This window comes from Centropristis striata, chromosome 1, assembly GCF_030273125.1.
Source record: "Centropristis striata isolate RG_2023a ecotype Rhode Island chromosome 1, C.striata_1.0, whole genome shotgun sequence".
NCBI classification, from domain to species: domain Eukaryota; kingdom Metazoa; phylum Chordata; class Actinopteri; order Perciformes; family Serranidae; genus Centropristis; species Centropristis striata.
This window is the reverse complement of record NC_081517.1, coordinates 33,165,235-33,186,197: the sequence shown is the minus strand read 5'-3', so window position 1 is coordinate 33,186,197 and position 20,963 is coordinate 33,165,235. Positions and strand designations below refer to the sequence as shown.

The 20,963-nt window shown below is 41.4% G+C and overlaps 1 protein-coding gene across 5 annotated transcripts; it reads right to left on the bottom strand.

Annotated features, from left to right (window-relative positions):
* Positions 1 to 1,182: 1,182 nt before the first annotated feature.
* LOC131976048 (transcription activator BRG1) lies at positions 1,183 to 20,518 on the bottom strand. 5 transcript variants are annotated; one of them, XM_059338943.1, is made up of 34 exons: positions 20,461 to 20,518; positions 19,628 to 19,881; positions 18,811 to 18,943; positions 18,044 to 18,598; positions 17,754 to 17,852; positions 16,771 to 17,029; positions 16,501 to 16,627; positions 16,219 to 16,392; positions 15,959 to 16,132; positions 15,687 to 15,860; positions 15,532 to 15,579; positions 13,704 to 13,834; positions 11,624 to 11,681; positions 11,435 to 11,544; positions 11,125 to 11,272; positions 10,866 to 11,029; positions 10,675 to 10,741; positions 10,459 to 10,569; positions 9,341 to 9,583; positions 9,140 to 9,253; positions 8,518 to 8,625; positions 7,918 to 8,004; positions 7,765 to 7,811; positions 7,516 to 7,682; positions 7,224 to 7,387; positions 6,813 to 7,073; positions 6,647 to 6,724; positions 6,305 to 6,523; positions 5,929 to 6,209; positions 5,418 to 5,526; positions 5,144 to 5,245; positions 3,961 to 4,096; positions 3,281 to 3,420; positions 1,183 to 2,738 (listed from the first exon to the last, which is right to left on the bottom strand). In XM_059338943.1, exons 2-34 carry the CDS (start codon positions 19,841 to 19,843, stop codon positions 2,703 to 2,705), a joined length of 5,040 nt encoding a protein of 1,679 aa, XP_059194926.1. In that variant the 5' UTR covers positions 19,844 to 19,881; positions 20,461 to 20,518; the 3' UTR covers positions 1,183 to 2,702. The 5 variants fall into 5 exon arrangements, with proteins under 5 accessions (XP_059194926.1, XP_059194919.1, XP_059194934.1 ...); XM_059338936.1 differs by having other exon boundaries at positions 20,356 to 20,508; XM_059338951.1 differs by having other exon boundaries at positions 3,961 to 4,093; positions 20,356 to 20,508.
* Positions 20,519 to 20,963: the final 445 nt, after the last annotated feature.

The following is a 20,963-nucleotide window of genomic DNA, read 5'->3' as shown; positions in this document are numbered from 1 at the left end:
ATAAGACAACAAGAAACAGCAAATAAGAATGTTTGGACCCTAGAACCAGCAAATATTAAACATTAAACTTTGCAGAAAAAAGTGACTTAAATAGGAAACGTAAACCCCACCAACTCACTTAAATCTGATGAAAAGATGTGATGAAACACCTGCAGTTAGTGTACAAAAAATTCATTTTCACAAAAATGTAAAGTTAATACGTTCTATATGATATGGCAACCTCTAACAGACTATTTGAATAAGATAAACCTGTTGATAACATTGATATCCTTCTTGTTTGTAGTTGACACAAACTATTTATGAGTCATCAAAACATTTGACGAATAATTTTCTGTCCATTATTTCATCACACAAACGCCAACATTCTCTTTTACTGTGATTTATTGTTACGTTTTGAGTTCCAGCGACGATGACCACAACACAACACAGACAGATCTCAGTAAATTAGTGGAGAAAAAGTTGATGCTTTGGTTGTTCACTCTACCATAATGAAAAAAAGTACTAAACTTGCGAGCTGTACACACGTGCATTGACATTATACTCTAAAAATACTCTATACAGTATATCCAACACCGTACAGCCGTGAGGCATTCACAAGCAGAGAGGAGCCACTGTCCCTCTGGTCCTTTGTCTTGAAATCAAAAACATAAAAAGTGCCAAAGTACATCAAACACTTCTGAAATCCTAAAATCACCACACGACAACTCAAAGAGAAGCAATTAAATTACAGTACTCATTGATGAATTATCATGATTCTCTACAATCAACAGTTATAAGTGCTTCTATTGGAAGTGTAACAGGTACGCAGCAGCAGCAGCAAGGTTGTTTTCATACTGTACTTTATATACAGTGACCTCGACCCAACTCCATTAAAACTCAGTCACATTACTGTGGGGAGTTGCTTAAGAGCTTCTGAGAAGTCTGGAAACACCTATCGGCCACAGCGGGCTGGAAATATGTGATGTACACACACCTCGGTAATCACAGTGGCTCCAAAGTGGCTGACTGTTGTTACAACACATCACCACGGCGAAGCAGAGGCGAAACATCAGTTTTGTGTGTCCAGAAGGTAAGGTAAGGTAGTAGCTGGGTGAAAACACAGCTCCGTCTGAAAACATTTTCTGTTTACATTCAAGGTTGTTTACTTCACTTTACTGGTTCCCGCCAGTTGTGACTCCTCAGGTTAGCCAAGGACTCAGTTTTGATCACAATTTGTCCAAAATAAAAAGAGAAATCTGGATAAATATAGGCCTCATAGGGACTGAAATATCTTGTTATGCCAAAGTTTAACCAACTGAACCTTTATTGCTCTAAAAGGCAGTTTGGGTTAATTGTAATAGAACACTTTAAAGGCATAATTTGGATTTATTGAAGTTTGCTTGTATGACCTACTTATATTCTCAGTACATCATTTAGAGTTGAGAAGCAGGAAGGAGTATCGATATGGAAGCAGCAATGTATAATGGACGGGTCGACAGCAAAGTGGATTAAAATGACCTAAAATATCAGTATCAGTCTAAGCTATGTTCAGAATATTTTCAGCATTTTACCTTGCCTGTCATGCTTTTCAAAGCCTCCAGACTCCTTTGACAGTAACAGTAACTTAAATGGCAGCGTAAATATACTAAATATAGCAACCACTTGATTTTGATTGATTTTAGATGGCTAAAATACGTTTTGCTGCTGCTCCCGTCCCCATGGAGGTGTGCCGAACACCATCTACTGTAGGATTGAGATAAAGATTTGTTTTGTGCATTTATTTTTTTTGCATTTATCCCCATCCTTTTATACACCAGTGAACACACCATGCTTAGGAGCATCGAGTGACTCTGGATAAGTACCTCATACAAGCCCACTTCACAAAATCCAAACTATCCCTTTAAATCCCCCTGTTAAGTATTTATAAGCAGAATATAAACATTTAATATATAATCATTTACTATAATGTAGTTGTAAGCACATAAAAGCATTTATTAATGTATATGTGAAGAGCTGTAACTTCTCCTGTGGTCACCCATAAGTGGTTACTAAATAATAATTTAGCTGGTTTATAAACAGATTATGAATGACAATATAGTAAAAACACAGTTGTAACAATATAAATAATGTCTTCACAGGAGAATTACAGTTACGGTACATTATTAAACACTTGAATGTCCTTAAAGCAACCATTTGTTAATCGTCATATACTGCTTATAAATGGTTAATGGGGGGCTATTATTGTTGCAGTTTGGAAATGAGAAATTACAAATAGCTTCAGGGCATTTGCATTATATTTTCCAAGTCGAGCTGGCTCCATGTGGAGTTTTCACACCTGCACACTTACAACATTCTCATTAAAACTGATCAGAACTCTCCTGAAATACCACACAAAGATTTTTAAAAAAGCTCATTTGAACCCTGTATAAAGACTTTTTTGATTTAGCCTAAGCAGAGAAACAGAAAGAGATTAATGCAGCGATGTGCATAGTCCAATTAATCTGTGTGTTTCATGATGCTTTATGTGTACTGTTTCCATGTGAAATTTAGACAATAATACGCATCTGTTTATGTTTTACAAACCTCGTTTCCATTTGAGTCCGATGACATTTGACTGATTGTGTACGGAGATGATAGAGGCGTGTTTTATTTACTGTAAATGCAGTGCTTGAGTTGGTGGAATATCCATTATGCTTCCTGTCTCTCCCACATCACAGTTCAGTTCAGGACTCCTCATCGGTGGCACTGGGGGTGCGCTCCTGAAAGAGAAGTAGAAAATGTGTACAATGTTTTTTTAATCTGGAACCACACAAGATCTGACAGAAAAATACGCCCAATTTGATGTCATCATGGGATATGTGTGCAATGTTTTTTTTTAATTTCAAGAGAAAAATAATGGAAATGTTTCAATTAACATCTTGCAATATCAAGAAAATGCTGCACTGCACCAAAACCTTCCTTATGACAAAACTTTCTACCACATCTAAAATCAGTCAACAGGTTTTTATAGTATCCTGCAAAAGCAAAACATCACCCCTTAGTTGATATAACAAGAGGAAATAGGCTGTAATTTTAATACATTTTGCAGGGATTGTGCAGGGCTGCTGCTGCCTGATGTCTGCTGAGATCAAGCAGCTATAAACATATGACTATGAAAACAAGTCTTCACATGACTACATCCGGCTTTCATTAATACTCCATGTAATACTCATACTCTGGCGCACACACACACACACACACACACACACACACACACACACACACACACACACACACACACACAGACCAGACAGTGAGTCACCTCTTCCTGCTCGTCCTCAGAGTCGTCATCACTAACGACAGGTTTGGCTCTGGTGCGTCCTGTTCGTCTGCTGCGTCCCTTCCCTCGATCTCCACCTTTATCCTTCCTTCCCAGACGGATCTTCACTTTCACTGATCGAGCTGGAGACAAACACACGCATGTAACATGCAGTCCTGGAAGAAGTATTCAGATCACTTACTTCAGTTAAATCACTAATTTCACACTGTGAAATTACTCCACTACAAGAAAAAGTCCTGCATTCAAAACTTACTTAAGTGCGAAAGTATCAGCATCAAAATGTACTTAAAGTAAAATTACTCATTATGCAGGATGGCCCAACTCAGACTGTTATATATTATTGGATTATATTTATATTTATGTAAGCAGAATTTGTATTTAGTAAAGGTAGGGCTCATTTGAACTACTTCTTAGAAAATGTGTTATCACGTTCGCTCGTCTTTTTTATGTTAAATAATCAAGTCAAAATTGTACTTAACTACAGTACTTGAGTAAATTTACTTAGTTACATTCCACCACATGTAACATGTTTATGGTATAAGTGTCTATCTGAAGTGAACGAAAGGGTCAGTCAGAAAAAGGACATAACATACAAGTTACAAGGATAACTTTCATATACAAACAACAACAAACTCAGAAACAGTCCTTCTGAACATGCTTACATTCAGACTCCGATCCTTCCTCCAGCTCCTCTTCCTCCTCCTCACTCTCCTCTCCCTCACTTTCCTCTTCCTTCTCGATCTTTTGCCTCAGACTGGTGAACACTGACTGGAGGACGATGGAGTCTTCATATATCTGCTCCCATGGGAAACATGTGGTACAAAACAACCTTTTACCATCAACATCACGTACACACAGGTAGCATAACACTAAGATATAGCAGTAAGCAGTTATAGCTTCAATATTGACCTTTATTCCATCAAAGCGGTCAAGGCTATATGTACAGTTTTCAACAAGGACATTAAGTAGTCCACCAAATAAACAGTTGATCTAGGGGTCTGTGGGGGAATGCCTACCCGATTGTACATGTAGTGAATTATTGCAAAGGAGAATTGTTCAATGTACAAAATTATGGGACACAAACTGTAAAATCACAGTGTTAGAATGGGTTACCTGTTACCTGTTACCTGACTGATTAGTTTTTGTTTGCAATGCATCCTCAAGATAGTTTTGCTGTAAAAAAGTGTAATGTAAAAGAAGATAATTCATGCATTTTTTCCATTAATTTATCCCATACATGTCTTTGTGGCGTATATGGAAGATGTTGTACTTTCATTGGACTTTGATTGCAAGTTGTCGCAACAAGTGTTTCCTGAAGCAGCCTGTCTAATAACTATGTCTGTGCAATCAGTGCAGTTCTAAAGGTGTTTTGAACATTGAAGACTATTTTCTACTCGGCCGCACACTTTGAAGCAGAGGCTAATATTGTTTATAAATGTAAAGGCATAGCAAATTGCAGATTGCTAATCCATTTTTTTATTAGAATAAAAACAACTCATATAATCAAGTAGCCAGTTGGATCTAAATGGGTAGCTGGCTATTTGGCCGACAGCCATCACTTTTAAGGATCTCTGTTTATATATAACAAAAGAATACAGTAAAAAAAAAATATAGTGCCCTTCAAATTTTACCAATCAGACTGTTGGAATTTAATTATGGTGCACCAACTGTCCAAGTTTCTTAAATATAGAACAAGTAGTGACTGAGGTGTGATAGTTCGACAAAAAAATATTTTTCTGTGAGATGAGATGAGAGGTGTACACATGACTGCAACTGAACACTGAACAGGTGAGACGAGGTGTTTGTCTGCGACCTCGAGTAAAGACTGTGTGCAGTAAGTCTCACCAGTGATCCCTCCAGGTTGAAGGTCTGAGCGTTTTGGAAGAGCAGCATGACGTCTCTTTCAAGGTCACCCAGACTGCGGTAGCGATGACCTCGAATCCTCTCCTACAGCAAAGATACAGTTTGTTTACACTTAGTATATAAGAGTAAGTAACATGTGTGATGTGTGTCTGTTGACCTATATGTCTTATTTTCTGTTGTATGGTCTATTCTTTGCTGTTGTAGTGACCAACTTACCCCAACGCAGAAATCACAGAATATTGTTTTCTGATCTGACCTTGATCTTCCTGAAGTCCACGGGCTTGCGGATCAGTTCGTAGTACTCCGGCAGCTCTTTTCGAGACGGCAGCTGGATGAACACCTCGCTCAGCTGACGCCCACTGGCGCTGCAGGAAATTACATCATCAGGATGAGACAAAACACTGAATAGCTCCCTGTGAGTGATTAAATCTATCATATTAAATTTACCGTCATTGTTTTATTCTATTTAAACTCTACAGGTGAGAGATGACTCTTCATGCGTGACAGCTAATGGTTAAACTTATATGCATGATGATATAATTATAATGTCTGATTTAATAATAATTTAGAGATTTTGGTGAAAGCAAAACATGTTTGTTTTTGTTCTTTTGTGAAAACTGAATGGTGACTTTTCTCAGTTTTAATAAAAGTTCAAGGAAGTGCAACATCATTTCTCTTTTCACCTTAAGAAAACAAAATATAATGGTCACATTTTCAGAGATTAGTAAAAATCTCAGTTAATAAGCAGCGGGGAACATGTGAGCTACCTGTCTTTATATTTGATGACAGCGTCCACAATTTTCCTCATCTTCTTTGTGAGGGCGGGGGGGTTGGGGGAGAGTTTCTCTGCAGGTGGTCGTCCTCGCTTCCTCTGCCTCTTGCCATCTTCATCTTTGTCCCCTCGGCCTCGTCCCCCCAAGGAAGAGGAGGGACCGGGGAGATCCAGGTCTCGGTCCCGCTTCCTCTTGCGGGTCGTCTTTTTGTGGCGTACCTCTTCCTCCATCTCCTCCAGCGTGCCCTCCTCTATCGCCTGTACGGGAAACACAGACTGTGAGATCAGAAAAGAATGTAAATTGCCGCTACAATTGGAATCACAAAAAGATCCAACACAAGCAAATAAGTTGTCCCCGTGAGGGTAATAACCTTGAGCCACTGCTTCTCCGTCAGTGAATCGCTGTAGTCCACCTCCTTCCGCTGCCGAGAACCCCGTCCGAACATTTTCTCCTCCTCCTCCTCGCAGGTCAGCCGTTCAACCTCGGCGTCATCTTTCATGATCCAAGTTGGCAGCTCGTCCTCCTCCATCAGACGAGGTTTTCGCCGTGGGTTACGGGCATCCTCGCGACGCCGGTCTAGGTCCATACGCTGAAGGAAGGAGAGGAAGATAAAGAAGGCAACGAAACAAATACTGTATGTCGGAAAAAAGGGTTATAATTACGGCTGTAAATGAAGACTTGCATGAGCTGTAATTTATCTTCAAACACTGACCATAAACTGGTCGAACTCCTCCTCGCTCCTGGCGATCATCTGGTTGACCGTCTCATCATCTGGAACCTCATCCTCCTCCTGAACACAACAGGCACACATTGGCAAGCAGAGCATAAGCAAGCTCAGACTGGAAAATTGTGTGTATCTGGTGCACGCACCCACACACATTAATTCGTAGACACACTTCCTGACCCCAGACCTCGTCTTGCTCCTCGTGTTCTAGGATGGCCTGCAGGAACGCTCTGCGCTCGTGGCTGGAAGACTTCTGGTCAAACATGCCAGCCTGAATGACCTTTTGGTCCACATTTAGTTTGTACTTAGCAGCAGCCAGGATTTTCTCTTCTACACTGTTGACTGTGCAGAGCCGCAGCACCCGCACCTCGTTCTGTTGACCGATACGGTGGGCTCTGTCCTGAGCCTGCAAGTCCTGCAGAAGGGAATTTATGTGGGTTTAAATGTTGCTCTGTGAACAGACAGCCTCTAACTGCTCTTACAACTCCAAGCAACTTGAAGTTGATATCAGCTTGGTGTTTCATTAATTGGTGCCTTTTGTAAATTAAATAAACATGCATCACACCTGATGAGGGTTCCAGTCAGAGTCGAAAATAATCACAGTGTCTGCAGACTGCAGGTTGAGGCCGAGGCCTCCCGCTCGTGTGCTCAGGAGGAAGATAAAGTACTCTGACCCAGGTTCATTAAATGTCTTCAGTAGCATTCCTCTATCCTCAGCTTTTGTAGTGCCTGAGTTGTATAAAGGTGTAGTGGGGAAAGAGAAGAAAAGAACATGAAATAAAGCAAGCATGACTAAATTGTTGATTTCAGGAAAAAGAGTGAATTAAATACAAAGAGGAGGACAAATGCTGCCTCACCATCCAGGCGCAGATACTTGAAGCTCCGATATGCAAAGTAGTCCTCCATGATGGTCATGAGTGAGGTCATCTGACAGAAGAGCAGCACTTTGTGGTTGGTGGCTCTGAGCTTTGGAAGGATTCGATCCAACACCTCAAACTTTCCCGATGCCCGATACAGGTCAGCACTGATGTAAAGGTTTGAGAACTAGGTTACAAGATTTACAGTTTGTGTGTGTGATCTTTAAATAAAGTGGAATTTGCACTCACCCCTGGACTATCCCACCAGAGAATCCTAAATGTTCAGAGAAAGATTCCTGCAAAAACAACCCAAAATGTCTTATGTAATTCAGTCACATGCACAAAGTCTGCAAACAAACAGCTGGAGACAAAATGTTTTTGCATCTCACTCCTCAGCGGTACCTCTATTTGCTGGAACATGTACGGGTGGTTACAGATCTTTCTCAGCTGCATAATGGTGTTCATCAACGTCTTTGTGCCTCCTTTACCCTGGTGAACACAACAAGACAAAACACACAGCTTGTAATCACAGTTTCATTCATTCTTTCGTCATCCCGGGAAACTAATCAACTATCTATCTGTTTTAATTAAAGCAATAAACATTTAAATGTGAGAGCCACATTAATTAATACTGGGATGGGTACAAGTACATTCAGAGTCCCGTTGTATGCTGCACCCCCCTCACAATATCACAATGGTTAGACGAAAAGCCCTCTGATATTTTAGCGTGTTTTGGGACATTTTGTCATTGGAGAGAGTTTGTAAGGGGCTGATCCCATTAGGTAAATACTATAAGGAGGAATGGTTAAACGTTGTAAGTATAGGTGTAACAAACATATTAGAATAAGTGCATAAAAAACACATTTTGTTTTCCTTTTCTTTCATTATGTCTTATCCCAAGTGTAGTTCTTTGTATTGTTTCATTTAAAGGAGTGGAAAAAAGGACCTAACCCTGAGAATGAAAATTAAACTACATAATGAAAACAGTGTTTATGTTCTCACCTTCTTGTCCTTCTCTGATCCATCAGTGAGCAGGACCCCTTTGGCCTGCATGTGCCGGTACAGCACCCTCTGAAGAGACGACATGTCACACTTGATCACGTATTCCACCTGACGGAGAGGAGAGACAGGAGCAGAAGTGGATGAAAAGAGAAGCATGCCCACCATTACATTTACTAAAATTGTAAATATTATATTCTCATAAATTCAAGAGAAACAGTACAGGATTTGTTTCCATTCATTAGGAGATCATCTGGACTAATACATGCTTGTCTGTTTGCATATGAGTATAGAGTGGCAAAAAAATGAAAACCCTTTGAAATTACATAGTTTTCTGTAAAAATGTGTCGTAAAATGTGATCTGACCTTCAACTAAGTCCAAAGAATAGACAAACACAATGTGCTTAACCTAATACAACACAAACAATTATCTCACGTCTTTATCATTGAATGTTTCATGGTTGTGTTCAATAAAGACATAAAATATCATAATTGTTTGTGTGGTTTTAGGTTAGGCACAGTGTTTTTTGTCTAAATTTGGGACTTTTTAATTTATTTTCTGAAAAAATGATACAGAAAACTTGGTAATTGTGTCAGTTTGTCTGCTGTGTGTGCTGAAACATGCCTTCTCTGGAAGCTGCGCCTCCACTTCCTTCTTTAATCTGCGTAACAGGAAGGGACGGAGTACTTTGTGAAGACGACGGATAATCAAGATGGTCTCCTCTTCATTGAGGTCCACCTGGAGAGTAAAAGAAGCAAATGTTTTGGTTAAAAACAGTGTACCACCTGCCTGCCATCATCTCTCAAACACTCTCTCTCTCTGCACCTTCTCTCCGGTCATGGCGAAAGGCGCGTTGAACCACTGCTCGAAGGTGCTGCAGCTCTTGAAGATGGTGGGCAGGAGGAAGTTTAGCAACGCCCAGAGCTCAGGTAGTTTGTTTTGCAGCGGCGTTCCCGTCAGCAGGACTCGCCGTGGGGCCAGGTAGTGGGTGTTAAGGACTTGGGTCAGCTTACAGTGGTGGTTCTTCATGCGGTGGCCCTCGTCCACGATCATATACTTCCAACGAATCTGGTGAGGTTGTAGTAAGAAATTAAGGAGAGGAACCACTGAAACGCAGCACAGGGGACGATCTGACTGTTTTGTCTCACGAGTATGACATTTACTGCTGCGTATAATGCACCTAGAATGTAATAAATGAAATGCAGAGGAGGAAAATGAAACCAAGAGCTTCTGTCTCCACAGTTAATCATCTGTTGCGTGTTTGATGGTTACTGTTTGTGCTTTAGAACGTGACTGTCTTGAAACAATTAGAAAACAATGTTTTGATTGTCTCATTCACAGCACCGCTGCGCTGTCTCTCTCACTCCCACTCTCTGCTCCCTTTTCCCTCTTTTCTAAAATTAGTCCGGAAGCCAACAGCAAAGCTTTACTTTATTTTTAATGTTTTCATTAAATCATCATCCTAGATTGGGCCTAAATCAACATTAGAGTACTTGTTTGTTTTATGAATGAAGCAGGACAAGAGTTGAAGCAGCTGTGATTAGTATGTTTGCAAGAATATTTATTTATATATATATATATATATATATATATATATATATATATATATATATAAATTAAAATTATATATATATATATATATATATATATATTCTCATAAATTTTAATTTAATTAGTATAATTATTTTAGTTTTTGTTATCTTTTTTGGGTCTGTTTTTTTAATACATTTTTTTATTCATTATTATTATTATTATTGTTATTATTGCTATTATTATTATTATTATCATCATTATTATTATTATTATTTTATTTACCAAATTACTATCCAGAGTTGTATACTGTATAGAATGTTGTTTGTTTACTGAAGAAAAGGCAATAAAAATGTCAATCTCAAAAAAGAAAAGAAAAGCTGCTTATGACATGCTTGTACATCCTGTCTCACCTTGGCCAGCACTTGTTTATCCTTGATAATGTACTCGTAGGTGGTGAGCAGAACGTTAAACTTTCCACTGCGCAGTTGGGGGACGAAGGCTCTTCTGGCAGCAGGAGACCCCTGAAAGCCAAATAATTTTTAAATTACAATTATATAGAGAAAATAAAATAAAAAATCATGCAACAGAATAATTAATATTTGCATGTTGTGGCTGCAGAAACCCACCTTGTAGGACACTTTCACGACTGTCGGTGCCCACTTGTCAAACTCATACACCCAGTTAGAAAGCGTTCTGTCAATGAGAGACAGCTCTGTTGTCATTCTGAATAATTTCTCTATTTTTGTGTGAATAACTTCCCTGATAATTAAGAAGAAATAACACAGCATATTTTTGCAAATAAAGAGGATATGCTAACGAGAGGGGTACAATGATGAGGTAGGGACCATTGAGCCGTTTGTTCTCCATGAGGTACGTGATGAGGGCGATAGTCTGGATGGTTTTTCCCAGACCCATCTCATCCGCCAGGATCCCGTTCAGGTTGTTGTTGTAGAGGGAGACGAGCCACTCCAGACCTTTAATCTGACGGACAAGGAAACCAAAGCAAAGAATCTCCCTGTCAAGTCATAAAATTCAAAATGGCCTTGTGTAAGTAGAGAGATTATCATGTAACTGACCTGATACTGTTTGAGTTGTCCATTTATTAACAAAGTGGACTGTTTCTCCACCTTCTCTGTGACAGCGTGAGCCACAGAATAATAAGACTGGAGCCCTCGGGCAAACGCTGCACCAATATATTCATCATCCACATCCTGTTTAGCATTCCTGCAGTGGAAACACAACAGCTTCAATCATTCCGGGCATGAAGTCATCTGATACCTTTTATAAAGCCCCTAAAAGCACATGTATTACTTTAGTTTTTGTGGCGCCTGAGAACTTAATGTTAAGAGAAAGTGTAGTACTCCATATCTCCATATATGCACTAACTCGATGATGTGCCGGACGTCCACCTCTGACACGTCTTCGCAGTCAGGGTCTGTAATCTTCTTCTTTTCCTCCACCGGAGTAGACGATGGCTGAGGCTCCTCCTCTTCCTCCTGTCAGACAGCTCGTCAGTGATCGGAGCAGCATTGAATATGAAACTGGCTTCAAAAATGTCCTTTAAAAAGAACTCACCTCCTCCTCTTCCTCCTCCTCACTGTCTTCACTGTCTGAGCGAGGAGCGACCTCATAACTAATGACAAAATACATGCATACATAAATTAAATTGACTAACATTTTACCTGCACAAGTCATCCTCATGCATATACACTGCCACTCAAAAGTTTTCGGTCACTTAGAAATGTCCGGGCCAAAACGGACATGGCAGCAAGTCAAAATCAAATACAAGAACATTCCGCAGAATGGTAAGGGCCCTGACTAATACTAAACAATGCAGAAGCGTATATTGTTCCCAGAAGGTGCCTCCTGTAATGATGAGATTTTGTGTTGACAGGTGAATTCTCTGGTGTGTTGCTGGGAGACAGGGGGTCTGCCTGCCAGCCTTTTCTCCTGACACCATTCACAGACCCCCAGGAAGCACAGCAGGTCTACAACCATGCCCATGCCAGGACCAGGGCCAGGGTTGAAATGACCTTTGGCCTCCTGAAGGCACGCTTTCAGTGTCTTCACTGTCCTCCACAATGTGGCCTGCCTGAGGAAGGAGAGGGCCCCCAGAGGGCCCCCAGCCATGGACTGGGACAATCCTGCAATCTTCCCTGATGACGACAGTGGTCGACTAGTGAGGGACCAATATGTGTTAAACTATTTTAGTTAATATGCATGCTTTAAATTTAAGTTAAATATGTCCTGCAGTGGCAGAGGAATTTGTTTGTCTTTTTTAAATTAATTTAAATTGATTTGGCCTCTTATGATGTTTGTGCTGCTTGCAAGCTTGCAGGGAGGCTACTACATCCATTCATTTGTCTGTTCATTCGATGTCTATGGATTTGTCCTGCATTTATTTCAGTGTGCAGACATGCAGGGTGTATTATAAACAGACCTTTGAATGTGTATTTATCCATGTTTTGTATAATATGCATTGATTCTGTGCTTTCTATCTTGTAGAGTCACTGTGTGACTTCAGTTTAGAGAGGAGCTGATGGTTTACCTGTTTTGATTTATCCTTATTCAATAAATGAACATAATCTTACACTTTGTATATATATATTTATATGGCATGTGTATTTTATACACAGTATTATGGCCACACTGAGGAAGAAAAACGTCATACATTTATGAGACTGGTTCTTTCTGCAGAAAAGATGTATTTTCTTGCATATTCTTTTTAAAGTCCTGATACTTATGACAACGTGATGCTGATGTGCCAAAAGATTAAGTATCTCCTTGTTTGTGGAACCTTTACTGAAGTACAATTCCACAAAATGCTCCACAGCCCTCATTTTATCAACTCTCCTCCTCTAAAACAACAAGTTACAATATTATGACTTTATTCTAGTAAATTTATGGCTTTATTCTCGAAGTCTGTGAATTTTTTTTTCTCTGTGGCCCTAATATTCCGTCATTTTATATATAGCCTTATAGTCTATGGGAAACTGTAAATTATCTAATGATTGCAACATCATCTAAAATCATCATTTATCCAAAATGATTGAAATTAATGATCACAAACGTTTAAATAATGACAGTGGGTCTAGTTTTATGCGATAATAATGTGTAGTGGGCAGTGGAATAACTATTGGTTTCTGTTTGTGGTCACTGCTGACTGAGATAAGGGATGAGATTAAATAGATCCTGGAACTTAGCCTGGTCTGGAGCAGGCTAGCTCGACAGAATAAATCTCCATGGTAACTTATACCATAACATATCCTACTGCCCCCTCTCCCGCTTTTTTGCAACTGGATCACGGATAAATTGAGCCAGGATAACCAAGATATCCCGGCTTAATCCCTTATCCTAGTTTTGTGCAACTGGCCCGAGGTGTATTCGGCTCAGCTGTACTTTGAAGTTAATAATATTATTAGCATGTTTACATGAGCTGAAATTGTTAGTCCCAATGGACCCATCCAAGGAGCATGCGAATGCACCAAAGGTTACAACTTGGGTGAAGGCCAGTTAATGGTGCAAGATGAAAAGTCACCACAAATTTGTCCTCTAAATTGAATTTCAAAGAACTCAGTATTTCAGTCAACAGGCTGACAGACAGTGACGCACCTGCAGCCACAGACACACACAGTCTCAAACGTGAGTCTCTCACCCAGGGTTCATCTCCAGCCAGGTCTCCAGCTGTCCAGCTTTAGGAGCATCCACTCCTGTCAGGATGTTCCCACTGTCCACATGGATGACTTTTACAGGCAGGTCACTCATCTGACTCGTCTCATCCAGCGGCTGCAGGAGAGGAGGCAGGTTATCTGGACTGGGTTTAGATGATTGCTGACTGAAATGAGTGTATAAGTAAAGTGATCACAATGCAACTGCTTCGGTCTGGCCAATTTAACAACAAATTGAGCATCGAGAAAATATCCAAGTATAATTTAGCGTTAAGTGTATGTTGAATAATATTTCTACACTTTCACACACATTTTATTCTCTTTGAGCTTTTGTTTCACTGTTTATCTTATTGTTTTCCATTAAAAGTGTTGTCATCTGTGATAAATTATGTATTTGTTTGTTGTCTGAATATGCACACATGGTGGCCGGGGGGTTAGTTTGGTCATTCTGAGATATGAATATATTACACAGTGATGTTTGTTAGTGCTGTTTTGTACCTGATGCAAATCTAGTTGAACAAAATGTTGCATAGTAACAGTGAACAATAAAAATAATGCTGGAAGCAAACAACAGTCTGTACTCTGACTTTTTGCTATGACAACACTAAAAAGCCAAACATCCCCCCTGAAGCTTTGTGTGAAATTTGATCTACGCTGTGTTTAAAACAAGGTCTGTATGGAGACAACAGAAAGCAGCAAACCAAGAAGCCTTGAACTGTAAACTCAGCATATTTAAAGGGATAGTGTATCAAAAAAATCTGTGACTTGAATATCTGTATTAAAGCAACTACAAGGAGTTTTTCTGAAATGAGTATGGAACAATTTATTACTGATGCCTCGATATGACCTACATAAGCAAATGAGAAGACCGGCTTTTTTAATGTAGTTATTCTTAATGTCTGTCCCTGGGTCTAATTTCCTGCAAAATCAGACAAAACAATTTACAGCACGCAGAGCGGAAGAGCACGTTTACTTTTTCCCAGGCAAAGTCTGGCAGTGAGTAAAATGTTAGCCAGTTAAAAGGAAGCGGGAGGAGACTTTTTTTTGAGAGTTTCATTTAACATTATATTTGTGGTTATAGCTGATAATGTGGCAGGATCAGAAAAAAAAAGAATTGACTAATAGGAACAAATAAAAGGCTTAAAGGGACGGTGAAAAACATGGGCAAAAACATGAGTCAAACAAATATGTCTATTTTAGTTTGGAATACATTGCGAGGTGTGGTTTAACATCAATATATTAATTATAAGGGTTGCCAGTTCGACTCTGGCCTGCGGCTCTCTGTGTGGAGTTTGCATGTTCTCCCCGTATCAGCGTGGGTTTTCACTGGGTCCTCCAGCTTCCTCCCACAGTCCAAAATCATGCAGGTTTTATTGGTGACTCTAAATTACCTGTAGGTGTGAATGAGAGCATGATTGTCTGTCTCTATACCCTGGCTCTCGCCCAATGTCAGCTGGGATAGGCTCCAGCCCCCCGCGACCTGAGTTCGGATAAGTGGTTAAACATAATGAATGAATGAATGTTGGTGTCTATATTGTTATATTACAGTTAATAATCAAATAAATACATTACTATCAGAGATAAGAAGTGTCTGTCTTTCACTTGCTTTCAAATACATGTGCTAGCCAGATCAAGATATTTATGATGCGAGGCAATGTTGCTTGTTGAAACAATACCGCTTTTGTCCACAGGGGGCGCCAAAACAACACAAAATGAAAGTTTCTTGAAGTTGCTTTAACTACTTATTCCTTCCTGGATTAGCTGTACAGTAATCCATATAAGCTTAATGATGCTGATGCTGCAGCAGCTGCTCACCTCTCCATCAGGACCCATGGCAGCAGTCTGACCCTCAGCGATCTCCAACTGCCAGACAAGAAGAAGTTGACTAATCACGACAGAGATCGCATACAACTCTCAAAGTCCTTACCATAAGCAAAGATCACTGATGCAGGAGCTCCTGGTTTCCATACCTTCTTCTTTTTCTTCTTCTTCTTCTTCTTCTCCTTGAGGGCCTGCGCAGCTTTGTGAGCTCTGACCAGCTCGGTGAGGTTTGCGACGTACTCGTCAGTTTGCTGCAGCAGGTAGGCCAGACGCTTATCTTTCTTCTGGTCAATCAGTTTCCGATAGCCTTCTTCATCCTCAGCCTGGGAGCACAGACACATATACAGTGTGTGAAGGAGGATGTGTATGCTGTTAAGTGTTTAATGTGCATGCTTGTGTAAGCTTATCAGTTTTTTCTCACCATGAGTCTCCTCATCCTTTCTTTCTCAATACGCTCATTCTCCTTCTTCTGCTCCCGTTCTGTGTTGGCGTGGTAGGTAGCCACTGCTTTGGTCAGTTTCTGCATTTTGCCCGTGATGGAGCGGTGGTACTCTTTGAAGTCTTTGGCGTGCTGCAGGATACTGTTGAGGTACTCCTGGAGACCAGAGTGCAAGGACGGGATGAAGGACAGAGTACACAAAACAATGAAAAATACAACTTTTATCATCTTTTTTCATCTACCTGATGTTTCTGCCTGCGTTTGCGCTCTTGCTCAATCTTCTGCTGTTTCTCCAGCTTCTCTGTGATGCGGGCCTCTCGCAGAGACTGGCGCTTGCTTCGCTTGTAGGCCTTGGCATCGAGAGCCGTCTCCAGAGCTGTGTCACGACGCATACACACCACCACCTCCTGACGCAGCTGTGGAGTGTAACAATTATACAAACATGGACTCATCATGAACCCCATCACCACTGAAAAAAGAAATGTGATGTTTTGAAGGTGGAAATGCGATGATGTCGTGCGTACCTGTCTCTGGAAGTTGAGCAGTCGGAGGGCTTTGAGCTCTATAGTAGCTTTGGTACGTAAATCACCAGCCAGAGAGCCCGGCAGGTTCTCCAGTTCAGCAATACGATGAGTGATACGAGCCTGTAACCTGAGGAAGTACTAAGTTGCATTTGAACTGATTCATTTTGTAAGAAAACTCTCCAGCAATGTATTGCTCATAGTGCAATATACAGTAAGCATTCAAATCTTCTGATTCGGTTTCCACAGAATGAGGTGAACGGTGAGGCGTACCTGTACTCCCTCTCCTGCAGGATCTCCACTGGGTCGAGGCCACAGGGTTTCTGAATGGGGGTAATGCGGTTCTGCTTGGCATGGTAAGGCATCATGGGAGTAGGCTGTGCCGGCTGGCCGGGGGACTGAGTCTGTGGAGGCATTACCGGGGAGGCAGCGGGGGGAACTGAAGGCGGGGCAGGAGAGGGCCGGCCAGTGGGCTGAGGAGGAATAAGCTTTTGGGGTGCGTTGGAGGGAGCTGCTGCATTCACCATGGGGCCTGGAGGGGAGGGAGGTGTGGGAATACATCAGTAGGTGTCACTGTACATAATACACATTGACCTTTTTCTTTATGTGTACGTTGTTGTAATGCTTTATGGTTTATTTTCTTTGGAAAGAATCGCTGCATGGGATTAATAAAATATCTTATTTTTTATTTTGTATAGAAATATCTTATTTTAATGAAAAAACATTTCCCCTTTAATTCTGTTTTTGGTCAGGTCCAAGCAATGTTTCGACCACAGGACACTGAAACCTAAAATCTTCTGCTGCACAGGAAGTTGTATGTTTCATGTTTAAACTTAACCTCTGGAGTTTATGACTTCTGGTATATGAAGCATTATGGAGCAATGTTTTAAGAGTGGCTCCCCAAGTGGTTTGAACTGTTCAGACCTATAAAGATGCACATGTGGGCCACGGCTGCAACTAATTATTATCATCACCAATTATTCTGCTGATTCTCCACAGGGCATCTTTAGGTAATCAAAAAAAAAATGTTGGAATGAATGTTGGGAGATAAATAGTGTAGGGTAGAATACATAAGAAGATGTACTTTATCATTTTTATCATTATCATATAGAACTGATTCATTTTCTTTCCTGGATTAGGGGCCATAACTGGAATTTTTAGAAACATACCAGCCCTCACTCTAATATGGGAGCTACTTATATTATTTCAACAGGAGGCTGACAGGTTTCACAAGGTCTACCAGTAGCAGCACGTACCTTCAGGCCAGGACTTGGGGGGTCCGTTTGGGTTTTGTCCCTGCATCCCAGCTGGAGTACCCGATGGTCCTGGAGGAGGCATGTTGGGACCCATCATCCCTAAAGAAACAAATATTTATAGATTCTCTTCAGTCTGCTGGCACATTTATAACACCAAATTGATAAAAGGCACATTTTGAGAGGAGTACTTTCATGAAACATTGTAGCGAACTATAGTATAAAGATTCATTTTTGAGTAAATATGTATCAGTTACCCATGAGACCCATTAGTTTCTTCAATGCATGCTCACCATGAGCTCGACTGTAGCCTGTGCCCATTGGCCCAGGCCCTGGCACTGGTCCTGCTGGTCCACCTACTGGCCCGCCCCCAGCTCCAGGAGCCAGGCTTGGCATGGGCTGCTGCTGCTGCATCCCAGGCATCGGCCTCTTCCCTTGAACAGCCATCTGGAGGTGGTCTGGCAGAGGCTGCCCCCGAGCCAGCATCTTATAAGCCATGATCTGGGCTCTGAGTTGGTGAAGCTGGTTCTGGTTAAAAGGGGTAGGGCCGCCTGGACCTCCAGGACCAAGAGGGCCTGCAGATTCAATGCCAGATCCAAGAGTGGTGACATTGGGGCCCAGGCTGGGTCCAGGGCTGGGGCCTGGACCGGAGCTACCTGGGGGACCAGGTCGATTATTGGGACCCAGAGTGTGTTGATCACCACTGGGGCCATCTAAAGGTGCAGAGGCAGAACCGGGACCGCCAGAGGAAGAGGAGGAAGAGGAGGAGGGCATAAGAGGTCCAGAGGGGGGACCATTTGAAGGGACAGGGCTGGAGTGGTCAGAGCCCCCTAACGGAGAGTGGTAACCTGGAGGGCACGGACGGAAAGACAGTAAATGAAAGATGAAAGAGTTTTACAAGAATGCCTCATGGGTTATTCTAATGTCTTACGACATCAGAGACACTCCCTATGAGCCAACCAGGCTGCATGATCACACCATCACAGTCACACTTTAAATAATACTATGTTACACAATGCTGGAAAGGATGACATTGCTTAAGTCTACGTAGCGTGCACACCTTGTGAGTGTTGGTCTAGAGGACTGGGTGGGGGGCCCATGCCACTGTGCCCGCCTTGTCTCATGGACAGCCCCTTCATCTGACTGAAGCGGCTCTCCTCACTCATGCTCTTCTCGTGCATGCTCTCCATGGGCTGTGGGACAAATCAAAGTTAAAATGAAACTATAATCCGGTGGGGAATCTATTAACTTGTAAAGACAATACACATGGTTGCCCATAAAGTTGAAATAATTTTGTTTTCAGACACAGTCCAAAGTTAATTGTGGTTTCATTTCCATTGTGATATGTTTGGAAGAGAATGATTAATAAAGTTTTGAGAAGATATACACTTTATCTGTCAATAATAAATCACATTGTCACAATCATTTCATGGAAGGAGGTAATAAAAATGTTTTAATTACAACAAAGAAGCACATTCAAATAAATTATAAAACAGCAATAACATATAAATATAAGGAACTGTAGCACAAAACAGTTTGAGCAAGTAGACTGCATTGTGAGAACTACGGAAAAGGAGTATGGGTTTGTTTTCAGCATGTATGGATGAATATGTAGCTGCAGTTATTCACACTTATTACAGTAATAATTGCTATTACACTGCACCAGTGTCAGCATATGCCCACTGTATTATAGTGGAGCTGTAATGAAAATTTAAAGTGAAGGTGAATATGATGATTAAACTCCTTAATATGTATAAATAACACTAAATATGGGGATTATGGATTTAAAAATGACGGTTGACCTCTGTTTCCTCAAGGAGTGGAATTAAGATTGATAGTGTGCCTCAGTGGGACGTTGGGTGTTTGCACATCCTTACTTTGTGCAGAGGGTGCATGCTGTCCTGGCCGTATCCAGAGGGCCCTGACTGGGGGTGTCCAGAGGACGGAGGGCCAGGGCTGGGGCCCATCATACTGTGAGCGGAGCCTGGGGAGGGGCCAGGGCTGGGGCCCAGCATAGCCCCAGGGGAGGGACCCGGACCAGGGGAAGGACCTGGGCGAGGGGTGCCTCCCATAGGGGGATCTGGCGTCGACATCGCCCTGGATCTCCAGCTCCTGGATGAGCAGCAGGGACCTGCGAGAAGTGAGAGAAGGTGAGAGGGAGTGGTAGAGAGGACACGTTCTCTGCAAAACTCTTAATGCAATATGCAAAAGTTAGTGATCTAAATTAGCAACACAGTGGTTTGATAAGGCATAACTGAAACACTATAATGTCTTGAGAGTGAAGCTGCACATCTGCCTCCAACTATGCTTTTCTGATAGATGGAGTAGATGCACATCTTTGCAAGACGTGTGAATTTTATCCAGTGCCGATAAGATGAAGACTCTCCATTCTCCTGCTGCGCTGCACCAAATCACCCGTTGCGCACATATGCAATTACAGCTGCAGGGTCTACCGCTGCACTTGAACTGAACGCGAGGAAATACAGTTAAATTATGCACATGAGCCCATGCCACTGAGAAATTTCCTCTGTCAGACCTTGCAAGGGTGTCTCGTTAAATATAAAAAAACGGGGAATGGCGGACTGTGCTTGTGCAACTGACCTACCCGCATCAACAGGACAGGCGGTCCCTGGTGGATTTCTGTGCTCCCGAGTTGATATTTGTGGGGGATAAAAGAAGACGCAGCAGTTGACGCAATTAGTCTACTCACCCTCTCAGTAATCTGCCTTCAAGCGTTGATTTGTTTCACCGACGCGGCTCGAGCGCCCCCTCCACCGCCTCTATGACCGAATGTCTAGTCACGGCGGTCGGCAGCGCGCATGCGTGCGCAGCAACAGAAAGCCTGTTCTCACACTGTGCATCAAGTCTGCACTGAAGAATTATAAAATATGTGTAAATATACAAGTTTGACAGGTTTACTCAAATGTTAGCTTAAACATTGACCTGAAAGAATATCAGGATGCCAGTCTGCATATGCTTAAATCCAGCTTCTAGGAAAATATTTAAATGCTCATATCCACAACTTTTCTTGCTGTGTTCATAGTTTTTTAATTATTAATAGTGTATATGACTGCACAATTGTGATAAATTGGGGCTATGAAGAGAGTCATGGTTATCATTGTAGTCAGTTAATCACAAAGCATAAAAAGATACAGTACTCAGGAGAGAATAGAAATTAAAATCATCAATCAAATACTGTATGAATTTTTAGCA